General features: G+C 46.2%; 1 protein-coding gene across 1 annotated transcript in view; it reads right to left on the minus strand.

The window, feature by feature from the left end:
• Nucleotides 1–12,999, minus strand: part of LOC149321293 (A disintegrin and metalloproteinase with thrombospondin motifs 9-like) — a 186,200-nt gene that overhangs the window by 90,254 nt on the left and 82,947 nt on the right. The window contains exons 20-22 of the mRNA XM_089519004.1: nt 12,476–12,686; nt 9,845–10,009; nt 6,355–6,519 (exon numbers count right to left, since the gene is read on the minus strand). Coding sequence (XP_089375130.1) covers nt 6,355–6,519; nt 9,845–10,009; nt 12,476–12,686 — 541 coding nt within the window. The remainder of the gene's footprint in view (nt 1–6,354; nt 6,520–9,844; nt 10,010–12,475; nt 12,687–12,999) is intronic.

Consider the following 12,999-nt stretch of genomic DNA (forward strand, 5'->3'; position numbering starts at 1 on the left):
GATGGGAAGCAACCAGAACCTCTAAGAAGGGATATGAAAGAATCATGTCTAAATCCTGGATATCCTTTGCTGCTGTTTCATTATTGATAATACTATAAGTTAGATGTCCCAATGGTCTGACACAGTATAAGGCAGGTTCCTATATAAAGGGGCTGGTTTGGCAGCTTTCATTAGAAAGGTATTTTCTTCAAGTTCAAGCACTGAAAAAAAAATATCTAAAAAGAGCCAGGCAGTAAATAGTACTGATTGACTAGCATATCTCACAGCACTAAGACTCTTCTTTTTCATCACTGGACCAGTTTTAAACAAATGATTTTTAAAACATTTGCATTTTAAAAAATTAAACAAAGGATTTGTATATAAAGATTATGTGTTACATAACTTATCATTGCTGTTCCAAACTTCTGGGATTACAAACTTCGGGAATCTCTGCTTGGATCTATACTGTAGTTGCTTGTTAGTCTTTGGCCTGGAACACATGAGCCAAATGAATTGCTTTTGGCCACTTTGGGGGCATGGTGTTTATACAACACACATCCCCAAAGTGGCCTAAAGCCATTCCAATGCAGTGCTCCAGTCCTTTGGACCTGAGCAAAAAGGAGTTGCTTTAAACTGACTCCTGGCAGTGTGGCTTGAGACCTGCTGTAGCGGCCCACTTTGAGAGTGGGCCGTGCCATCGCTACAGTTCCGAACAGGTTGCGGCCGAAGCAGCTTCTGGTTGCTTCTTCCCAGCCTCTATTTCACCCATTTGATCCTATACCATCTTTTATTCAGTCTGTATTCACACATAGAATGCTTTCACTTCATTTTGTAATTTATGGATTTGTTTTAAATGGTTTTAATTATATATATTAATTGCATTTTAACAATACCTTTCTGTATGGTTTTACTCAATTTCTGTAAACACTTTTAATTGTATTTGTTTTAATTTTTGTAAGCTGTCTAGAGTCCTCAATTTTGATAACAAGGGGTATCAAAATCAGTCAGTTAATCATCACTATCAATATTTACACAGTCTTCAAAATATACACTATGGAAGCTTATGAACTTTCTCCCATTGGTTTGGGTGATATGTCCTGGTGGCGCAGTGGTTAAATACCTGTACTGCAGCCACACACTCACAAACAACAAAGTTGTGAATTCATAAACCAGCCAAGCGCTCAGGGTTGACTCTGCCTGGCATTCCGCTGAGACCACTAAAATGAGTACCCAGCTTGTTGGGAGAAATTAGCTTACACACTGTAAACCACTTACGGAGTGTTTAAGTGCACTGATAAGCGGTATAGAAATGTACTTGCTATTATTATTGCTATGCTGTGGGAGGGTGAAGGAGAGGACCTCATCTGCTGTGGCACCCCAGTTATGGAGCATCCTTGTACTTGATGCCTGGTTGGTGCCAGCATTGCCTATTCTGGCACCATCTGAAAACATGGTTGTTCACTAAAGCTTTTGGGGCATAATTCATTGTACAGTGCGCTGCGCCATATGCGGGCACACTATACATGGCTTTCAGCTTATACTGAAGCAGTGCAGCAATACAATGAATGGCACTCGCCCCCATGCCGTATGCATGCCGCCACACAGCCATGCCCAAGCCCCATTATATTCAATGGGGCTCGAGCATCTGTGTTTTTCGCCTTACGCGGGGGGAGGGTGGTGGTGATCCGGAACGGATCCTCCGACTAAGGTAAGGGTCCACTGTATATAAACTCTCACATGTACATGGTTTTAAATCATTTCAAACTATCTTAATTGAGTTTAATCTATTTTCAATTCGTCAAATTGACGAATTGACGACACCGCCGCCAGAGCCGCGCTTCTGCCGGGCGGCCTCCTCCCGGTGGTGTCGGAGGTGCGCAGCTGCAAAGCTGCGCATCGCCCCGGGAGTGCCGCCCACGGACTGCAAAAGGGGACCGCTGCGGGACTCTTTTCTTCTTTTGGCTTGCCTTGGCGTTTTGCGGCAGCTGGGGAGGGGCCCTTTAAGGAACATCTGGGGGGAAGGCAAGGAGGAGGCTCACCAGGTGAGAGCGGTGAGCATAAAGCCGGGCGTCCGGACCTTCCTGCCACGCCCCCTCCGCCTCCTCGCTGGACACCGCCGCCAGAGCCGCGCTTCTGCCGGGCGGCCTCCTCCCAGTGGTGTCGGAGGTGCGCAGCTGCGAAGCTGCGCATCGCCCCGGGAGTGCCGCCCACGGACTGCAAAAGGGGACCGCTGCGGGACTCTTTTCTTCTTTTGGCTTGCCTTGGCATTTTGCGGCAGCCGGGGAGGGGCCCTTTAAGGAACATCTGGGGGGAAGGCAAGGAGGAGGCTCACCAGGTGAGAGCGGTGAGCATAAAGCCGGGCGTCCGGACCTTCCTGCCACGCCCCCTCCGCCTCCTCGCCGGACACCGCCGCCAGAGCCGCGCTTCTGCCGGGCGGCCTCCTCCCGGTGGTGTCGGAGGTGCGCAGCTGCGAAGCTGCGCATCGCCCCAGGAGTGCCGCCCACGGACTGCAAAAGGGGACCACTGCTGGACTCTTTTCTTCTTTTGGCTTGCCTTGGCGTTTTGCGGCAGCCGGGGAGGGGCCCTTTAAGGAACATCTGGGGGGAAGGCAAGGAGGAGGCTCACCAGGTGAGAGCGGTGAGCATAAAGCCGGGCGTCCGGACCTTCCTGCCACGCCCCCTCCGCCTCCTCGCCGGACACCGCCGCCAGAGCCGCGCTTCTGCCGGGTGGCCTCCTCCCGGTGGTGTCGGAGGTGCGCAGCTGCGAAGCTGCGTATCGCCCCGGGAGTGCCGCCCACGGACTGCAAAAGGGGACCGCTGCGGGACTCCGCAGCGCTACCACTGCGCAGCTGCGCAACTGCGCAGCTCTATTGGGCTAGGGAGGGTGTGGGTTAGCCTTAGAGCAGAGGATGCCTGTGGTGGCTAACCTCTGCTCTCTGAGTTGCTGGAGGAGGGTGGGGGGAGGTCATGGATGCGGGGGATGCATGGGCTGGGGAGGAAGGGGATAACATCGCCTTGAGCGGAGCTCCCATTGAGGTTGTGTGGGGCAGGGGGAGGTATGGCGGTGGGAAAAGGGACTTGCGTTCCAGGGGAAGGCGAGATTGATGCGTCATATCTATCTCTCCTTCCGGTCCCCTTCCCAACCTAAGGGACCTGAGGGTCACTCCAACCGTGCCACAAACCCTGTCGCTGCTCCTGTGCAACGCCAGAACGATTAACAACAAGTCCCACATCCTCCACGATCTGCTGGAGGACCAAGGTTGCGATCTGGCTTGCATTACCGAGACCTGGCTTGGGCCTGAAGGGGATGCTGTGTGGGCTCAGGCCCTGCCTGCCGGGTTCTCGGTGAAGGACCAGCCCAGGTTAGGTGGGCGGGGTGTGTGTGTGGCCTTGATACATAGGAACACCATGTCCCTCACCAGGAACCACATTCGTCAGACGTCCTACATCGAGTGTATCTACCTGACTCTAAAAGCGAAGGACAGTCTAGGGATTCTGTTGGTGTATCGGCCACCCCGTGCGCTAACGGACTCCCTTAACGAGCTGACACAGCTGGTCGCTGAACTGATGCTGGAGACGCCCAGGCTACTTGTCCTGGGCGACTTCAACATCTCCCTCACGGCCAGCTATGTTCCACCCGGTGCAGCTCGCGAATTCATGGATACCATGGCGGCCATGGGCCTGTCCCAGCTGATCTTGGGTCCCACGCATTGTGCGGGTAATACTCTTGATCTGGTCTTCTGTTCGGATGCGGAAAATCTGTGGGCGGAAATAACTAATATTTCCCCCCTGCCATGGACGGATCATTTCCTGGTTGAGGCAAAAATCAAGGTCTCTACCCAGATCCCTCCCGGGGGTGGTGGACCTATTAGGATGGTCCACCCTCGAAGGCTGATGGAACCCAAAAGGTTCCAAGAAGCCCTAGAGGGATACATGGTTGGAAGTGACGGCGACTCTGTTGATGCCCTGACTGGTATCTGGAATACCGGTCTCTCGAGGGCTATACACAGTATCGCTCCCAAGCGCCCTCTCAGACCCGCTTCCAAACGTAAGCCCTGGTATACGGAAGATCTCCGGGCGAGGAAGCGGGAACTGCGACGGCTAGAGTACCGTTGGCGGAAACACCATCGCTTAGATGACAAGACTCTCCTAGACCAACTGTTAGTGGACTACGGAGAGGCGATACGAGCAGCTAAGAATTCGTTCTATGGTGCTCGTGTCGCGTCCGCGGAGTCGCGTCCAGCAGAGTTGTTCAGGGTAGTCAGGGAGCTAACTCAGCTCCCTCCTGCCCCGAACCAGATCCTTGAACCTTCTAAGGCCTGCTGTGACCAATTTAACAACTTCTTCGCGGATAAAACTTCTCGGATAAGCGAAGGTCTTGACGCCGACATTCAAGCAGAACCTAGGGTAGAGGCATCCAGAGCCTCCGTGGACTTAGTTAAACTGGATCGGTTTGAGTTGGTAAGTACCGATGATGTGGACAAGATCCTCGGAAGTGTTCGGAAAACGACCTGCTCTCTCGATCCCTGTCCCTCATGGCTAGCAGCCCAGGGGGGACCGGCAGTGACTTTACTGTTACGCCGGATTATTAACACATCCTTGAGGGAAGGGCAATTTCCATCTGATCTCAAATTGGCCACTGTAAAACCTTTATTAAAAAAGCCCTCCCTCGACCCCCTGGTACATAATAATTATCGGCCAGTCTCACTGCTGCCATTTTTGGGGAAGGTGATCGAGAGGGCGGTTGCAATCCAGCTTCAGGCGGTCTTGGATGAAACGGATTATCTGGACCCATTTCAAACTGGCTTTCGGGCGGGTTACGGGGTTGAGACGGCCATGGTCGCCTTGGTCGATGACCTCCGTCTGGGCATCGACAGGGGAAGCATGTCCCTGTTGGTGCTCTTGGACATCTCAGCGGCTTTCGATACCATAGACCATGGTATCCTTCTGGGGCGCCTGGCAGAGGTGGGAATCGGGGGCGCTGCGCTCCAGTGGTTCCGGTCCTACCTCTCTGGGAGGTCCCAGATGGTGCAGCTGGGAGACGTGTGCTCCGACGAGAGGGCCCTTAAAACTGGGGTCCCTCAAGGAGCCATTCTGTCTCCCATGCTATTTAACATTTACATGAAACCGCTGGGAGAGATCATCCGGAGACATGGGGCGTGGGGTTATCAGTACGCTGATGATACCCAAATAATTTTCTCTATGTCTCCGACTGATGCAGTGACCGAGGATGGCGTCTCTCCTCTCGTGGCCTGTCTGGAGTCAGTAATGGGCTGGATGAGGGAAAACCGACTCAAGCTGAATCCAGAGAAAATGGAGGTACTTGTGATAGGTTCCCCTGGTCCAGGAATGGCGGTGGTTCCACCTGTCCTGAACGGGGTCACGCTCCCTGTGAAGGACTCCGTGCGCAGTCTGGGGGTGCTTCTTGACTCGTCCCTTCACCTGACTGCTCAGGTGAATGCGACGGTCAAGAGCACCTGTCATCAGCTTCGGCTTATTCGCCAGCTGCGTCCATACCTGGCCCAGAGGGACCTTGAAACTGTGGTACACGCTCTGGTAACCTCGAGACTGGATTTCTGCAATGCACTCTACATGGGGCAACCCTTATACCAAACCCGGAAGCTACAAATGGTACAAAACATGGCAGCCAGGCTGGTCACTGGTACTTCCAGGGCCAGCCACATTACACCGGTGTTAAAAGATCTGCATTGGCTGCCGATTCGCTTCCGGGCGCAATATAAGGTGTTGGTGATGACCTATAAAGCCCTAAATGGCTTGGGCCCAGGATACCTGAAGGACCGCCTCTCCCCATACATTCCGTCCTGCACCCTCAGAACATCTGGGCAGCAACTACTTAGGGTTCCCGGGGCTAGGCTCGTATCCACTACCAGGAAGACATTTTCCATCGCCGCCCCAGCCCTCTGGAATACGCTGCCCATAGAGCTCCGCTCGGCCACCTCCTTGGCCCAATTTAAAAGGGATTTGAAGACCTTCCTTTTTGGTATTGCATTCCCCGATTAAGATGTCCTATGGACCTCCTTCCTCTTCACTGGCAAGGGGACTGGCTAACTCGGGGCTTTTTTCTGTTTTTCTGTTTTTTATTGTAATGGTATTGATGTTTTTAATGTATTGTTTTTTAAATGTTGTAAACCGCCCTGATCTGTGGAAGGGCGGTATATAAATAAAAATTTTATTTTTTATTTATTATTAATATATTTTTAGTTTTTTGAAAGCATTCTAGTATTTATAGAGTTTAAATCTGTCAGATACAGACACCCTGAAATCTCTAGATAAAGGGTGGGATATAGATATTTATATGAATACACACATAAAGAGCTTCTGACAATAAAAAGAAAGGAATATATGTGTCAAATACCTGGCCCCATGGTCCCACTTGCCATGCTGCACATTCCTGCTGCTGGCAAACTTGCATGGAATCTGGCTTTGTCTCAGAATTGCAAAGCCTATCGTTTATCTGATCTCCTCCAAACTGGCACCAGATCTGCCGGTGCTTTTGCCCTTTCCCACAGGTTACCAAGCACTGAAAGAAGAACAAATCAAACATCAGGTCTGTGTTGTTCATTTAAAATGAGGTCAACTGAAAGCATTAAGAGAAGAAATGATGGTTTAAGGGTGAGAACAACCACAGTGAGACTCAAAAGACAACTGAAAACTAAAATTTGATTCTCAGAAGATAAGAGCTATTTGGACAGTTGACCCAGTCAGTTGAATGTAGTAGTAGTAGTAGTAGTAGTAGTAATAATAATAATAATAATGTACTGTGGACCATTGGTATCTACTGGGGTTTGGTTACAGGACTGCCATGGATATCGAAAATCCTTATACATAATAGCAAAATCAAGGTTTGCTTTTTGGATTTTTTTAAAAACTGAATTATTTCAAATTGTGAATGGTTGTATCTGTAGATGAAGAATCTGTTGATACAGAAAGCAAACTGTATACAGTGGTACCCCGGGATACGAAAGCACCGCCTTACGAAATTCCCGGGTTACGAAAAAAAATAATTTAAAAAAACTGTTCCGCGTTACGAAAGTTTTTTTGGGTTACGAAAAGACTTTTGGTGCTTTTCGGCGCTATTTCGCACCAAAAAGCGGCTTTCGCTATTAGCGCCTATGGCAATTCGGCTTGCGAAAGTCTTCTGGGTTACGAAAAGGGCAGCGGAACGAATTAATTTCGTAACCCGGGGGACCACTGTATTAGCTTTTATCATAGCACCAAGAGTTGCAACACAGCAACTGCTCTGTGAAATTTGTTTTTAGCCCATTCCACTACTTACTATGGGTGTGACTGAGGACCTGTCTGCACTGCCCAAAAGTCAGTCAGGAGCATTATGCTCTGGAACTGGCCGTGGACTGACTGTGATGGCAGTCACATGCATCAGGCCACCCCAACTGCAGCGGAACAACCTTGTTTACACAGGCCAGCCAGGCTGAAACCACATCAGCATGGCTGGCCCACCCCCTATACCTATACATCAGCATAGCTGGCCAATCCTCTATAGAGCCTATCCTCTATAGAGCTGTCAACACTGCTGTCCTATCTGCAGGAGCTCTGTGGACAGGGCACCTGGCATGTCATTGCTTCTCTGGAGGGAGAATTCTCCTGTTTGACTAATGTGATCATCAGGGTATCCCTCTGCCCCCTCTCCTCATTGTTCACCTGGGTGAGCCCAGCCTCTGGAAAAGCGCCCAGCCTGTTTTCATGACAGCCTGTTTACAAAACTCCTGCAGGTATGACAGTGGTGGCCATAGCTCCAGGGCCATCCCCTTTCCCTGTGCTGAGGATGGCAAAGTGCTTGGCATGCAAACAGTAGGCTGGCTTGATTTGTGACTGATCCAGCTGTTTGCATGCAAAAAACAAAACAAAACAAAACAAACAAAAACCATGCTGACTCTGCAGTTTTGGGAAGACACTGGGATCTCCCACAGCTTTGCCAACTCCAAGGTAAAGTCAGGTTATTGGGGTAAGCCTGCGGTATTTCATCAGAAGCTGCTGTCTGTCATGCAGACAGACAGCACTACTAACAGGGTGAGAACAGGGCTTTTTGCCTATTCAGACAAAACCTGGATCTTCAGTCAGCCTAGAAAGGACAAACATTAGGACAACTGGATACCTAGTTTCTCCTTGCACAACCTCAAGCTACAACTGAAGTTTTTGTATGAGGAAACCTCGTGAGTGTCCCAATCATAGTAAGCAACTGTTTAAGTGGATCCAAAGTGCAATTCCCCAACTCCCCTATATCTATTGTGAAAGTTCACAGAATTGTCTAATTTTTCAAGCTGTCACATACCTCAGTTCTAAGCAAAAGCAAGCACTTAGTTTTACTGGGACATGACTACATTAGTCATGCTTAAATCCCACTGAGACCAATGGGGCATGCCTAACTTGAATGGCCCCACTAACTTTAGTGCAACTACAATTATATGTGTAGAATATGCATTTATATTCTGGCTTGTGACTGAAATAAATCTATTCATTTATTTATTCAATACGCATTTACCTCAATGTGACAATGGATGTACTATTCCACATAAGTGTGGCACTAATACAAGACATTCTTAAATCTTTGTAAATTTTATTCCAACTAAAGCAAGACCCAGAAATGGGTTGTATCTTCTCCATACTTTGCTGCTTTGATGCAGTTGTGAAGCTCCAGAGTTTTGAGAGCAGGTCTCCTACCCAGTGGTGTACTAAGGGGTGTGGAGCATATGGCCTGCACAAAGTGACACCCCAGAGAGGGGCCCTACAGAGGCCATAGTGACACCCCATTCAGTAGTAGCAGTTGCTGGGGTGGCAATGTCTTCAGAGACCAGCCACATCAGACCCTGACGGCCTTTCCTCAGGGGGCTGCCTTCAGGGCCCAATGTGGTGGTAGTCACACAGGACCATGAATGGGCACTCCAGAGGCCACAGCGCACCCTCCTCAGCAGCAGTCTGAGCGGGAGGCTGGGAGGGCAAAGCAGGGCACCCCCAACTAGGTGAATGAAACCAACTTCAGTGATGTTACTGCTCCAACCTGGAAAGAGGGATATGAGGCCGGCAGCTTGACTACCAGAACCAGGGGTAAGCCAGGGGTGTTAACTACAGGATGGAGTAAAATGAAGGCTCTGGAGACCACCAGGGTTTGATTTCCTACTTGGCCATGAAATCCATTGGGTGACTTTGGGCAAGTCACATCCTTTCAGTCACAGGGGAAGGCAATGACAAACCTCCTCTGAACAGATGCTGGCAAAATGTCAAGAAGAAACTCATTTAGAACATTGCCACGTAGCCTGAAAAACCCACAAAAAACTCCTCTGAACAAATCTTGCCAAGAAAACACCAGAATAGTTTCCCTTAGGGTTGTTGTAAGACAGAAATGAAGGCTCACAACAACAACAACAACAAAGCCTACCAAACAGAAATTCTACCCCCAAATGAAATTTTCCTTCAATCCCCAAATTTCTTATTTTTTTTCTCTGTGTTCGTATTCCTTTGAGTAACTTTCCCTGTTCTTTTTCTTTGGATGTTTCAACTATATTTCTAAAGGCTCAATTGAAGGTTTAAGTTACTGAACAGCAACTTTAGAAATTAGTGGACAGAAGGAAAATGTAATTGGGAAGTTCATGAGAATTTTTATGGGGGGAGGGGGCACAATTATCTCATTTTGCGCACACACACACACACAGGTACACATCTTGTGTAAGCACACCACTTGCTAAGGAAAGGAGATGATAAAAGGAAATATTTTCAACATATTCTAATGATGGGGTTATGCAATCCAAATGCACCCCAATACCCTGCAGTGTAATTATTACAGAATCAAAATCTACTGCTTTATGACTTTAATGTAATAAACCTCTTACTTCTGACCAGTCCCCTGTTTTCCACTGCGGGCATGACAGCTCGTTGCATCGCTGCACAGTCACCTTCTCCTGCTGACTGCACTTACTGTCCTCCAGGACGTCGTTGAAGGTGTTCATGCAAACAGCTCTGCGTCTTTTTGTGCCACCGGCGCAGCTCTTAGAGCACTTTAAAGGAGAAAAGTAGTCAGAACAGTACAGAGTAGATAAACAGCCATTACTTTCTCACCCCAGGCCAGCAAATCATCTAGTCTCAAACCTGGATTTGTCCATGAGGGCTAAGTGGGAAAAATCAGCAATCTCTCTTCAAAAAACTGTGACTATAAGAGTTACGGATGCTATGAAGTTTTATTCTTCCTATGCAGTGGTGAAAATGAGAAATGCTGCCTTCTTTCTATGTACTGTATGCACCCTAATAGACTGTTGGGATTTTTTTTTAAAAAAGAAAAAGAAACAAAAGCTATATTCAGCACCTAGAAGCATAAATGCAATAAGCAGGACCAATGGATACATGATCCTTTAAATATACAATCCTTTCAAAAGGTATCCTTGATTAATTATTGCTGGTTTCTTGTCACTAAATCTTATTAGACAAAATTACACCATATAGTACATATTATTATAGTTCTATTTCACCAAAAACAGGATTGCCCAAACTAAAGTATTTCTATTTTCTATGTATGGCTGTGAAAGCAGGACAGTGAAGAAGGCTGACAGGAAGCAAATCAGCTCATTTGAAATGTGGTACTAGACAAGAGTTCTATGGATACTGCAGACTGCCAAAAACAAAACAAAGCACAAATAAATGGGTCATAGAGCAAATCAAGCCTGAGCTCTCCCAAGGCTGCATCAGCACCATAGAAATAACTGAGTTTTGCATCACTTTAACTGCAGTGGCTTAATACTATGGAATTCTGGGAATTTTAGTTTTTTGTAGCACCAGAGCTCTGTGACAGAGAAGGCTAAATATCTCACAAAACTACAGTTCTCACAATTTGCTAGAATTGAGCCATAGCAGTTAAAGTGGAGTCAAACTGGATTATTTCTGCTGTGTGGATGCAGCCTGAGAAGCCAAAATGTCTACAATGGGTTTATTGTACTTTTGATACATCATGAGATGGCATGGCACAGTAGAAAAGACAATTACGCCTGGCAAAGTGAAAAGCAGTAGGAAAAGAGGAAGGCCCCATTCCAGCTGAACAGAAGTAAGCCATGCCCATAGGTCTGCAAGATGTTAGCAAGGTTATTGATAACAGTATGTTTCCAAAGTCTCACATTTACAGAGTCATCATAAGTCAAAGCTGACTTGATAAGAAGTAACAACAACAACATATTTCACAAGTAAGTAAATGATGCTCAAGATACTGTGATCAAACTATGGCTGCATTATACGGTAATCCAGTTATCCAAGTCAGTAGATTTTTAACTTTTTATCTGTAGGGAAATACCTTTCCTACACACTTTGTACACTGACCACAGTGCATAGTGCGGAAAATTATTGAATCTGATTTAGGTTGTATATAAAGTTCACACAGGCCTGTTACAGACTGCCAAAATAAAGCTGCTTTGGGTCTCTTTGAAGGTATGCTGTTTAAATGATGCATGCATCCTAAGAATCTGGAAGCTGCACCAAAGCTGCACTCCAGTGCTTAGGAATGGAGTGTGGCTTTGGCGCGACCTCCGGACTCTTAGGACCCATGCATCATTTAAATAGCATACCTCCAAAGAGACCCGAAGCAGCTTTATTTTGGCAGTCTGTAACAGGCCACAGAAAGATTAGCCAAACGTTTTGAGTTTTTACAGCCTTTTTAATGGAACTGAACATGCACTTAGTATACAGAGGAATGTTGGTAATGTGGATTAATTTATTTTTTAGGAAGCTTTTTATTCTGGTATTGGTTTTAGGTTCCAAAGGATTCCTGAAACTAACTGATTGCCATAGCACCAAATTAGACTACTGACTGATCTTTTGGGATTCTCTAGCTCTGGATTTCTAGCATCAAGCAGATCAAACTAGATGGCCTAGAACACCCACTCCAACTATGATTCTCTGTGTATGCCTTGATTTTGTAAAGTCCCACAATATAGCATGGGATGCAAATTTGGCTTTCAGGAATCTCAACTTTTGATGTTTTATGAGAGCAATTTTATAGCTTTTTTGGTTGAGCAGAACATACTATTGTATAAAATAAAGTGCCTAGTTTATAATAATAATAATAATAATAAGAATAAGAATAAGAATAATGACGATGGAACAAGAATTCTAGTAGCCAAAGAATGACAACTCATTGTCATATATAGCTATTAGCTCACCTCCAGGCCTAGTAAAAGCATTATAAATATTATGTTTAAATATAAATATAAAATATATTTTTAAAAAATATAAATTATATTTAAATGTGAATTGTGCAAATAATTATAAAATATGCCCCTAAATCATTGAATATTAACTATATTCCATCATATTTTGAATCATGCATAATTTATTCTGGTTACAGAATAGATCTCTTCTTGATGCAGAATATTAGCTACTTAGAGCACATGTAGCTCTGTCAATACTGACTTTCTTTCATAAACTTTTCTTTTACTAACCTTTGGGATCTGCTGCATTTTTTCTACAAATCTTTGACTTACTTCTGTCCAGGCTGAATAGCGCCATCCTCCAGTGCTACATTCTGCTGAACATTTTTCCCTAGAGCTTGGTTTGGGAATGCCACTGCAGTATCGATCATCATATTTTTCAATTTTCCCTTCCAATTTGCTGTATTTTGTGCAGGAAATGTCCAAGGTTTGGTAACCCACTCCACACTGCGCTGTACATTCACTCTTTCTGGCAACATGCCACCTAAGTATGACCAAAAGTATTGTTTTTTAGTGATGTCATTCAATGCAAAAAGAAAGCTGGCAAGACAGTTTACAGGTGAAGCTGGAACCATAAAGGCAAACAGGAGTAGAACAAACATGCTGCATCTGATCTTAAGAACACATATTAATAGAAAAAATAGTCTTACATAGGCAGAGATTGGAAAAGTTTTATTTTTGGACTACCTGTACAACTCTCAGAAGTTGAGCCAAAGCAATTTAAAAAAATTCAACTGAGTGTCCTTCTTCTCATGCATACATTTCATGAGCGGAAGCATTCAATCCTGACATTCAGA

The sequence above is a fragment of the Sceloporus occidentalis genome, unplaced genomic scaffold, assembly GCF_023333645.1.
Source record: "Sceloporus occidentalis isolate IW3139 unplaced genomic scaffold, rSceOcc1.0.p SCAF_1, whole genome shotgun sequence".
Lineage (NCBI taxonomy): Eukaryota > Metazoa > Chordata > Lepidosauria > Squamata > Phrynosomatidae > Sceloporus > Sceloporus occidentalis.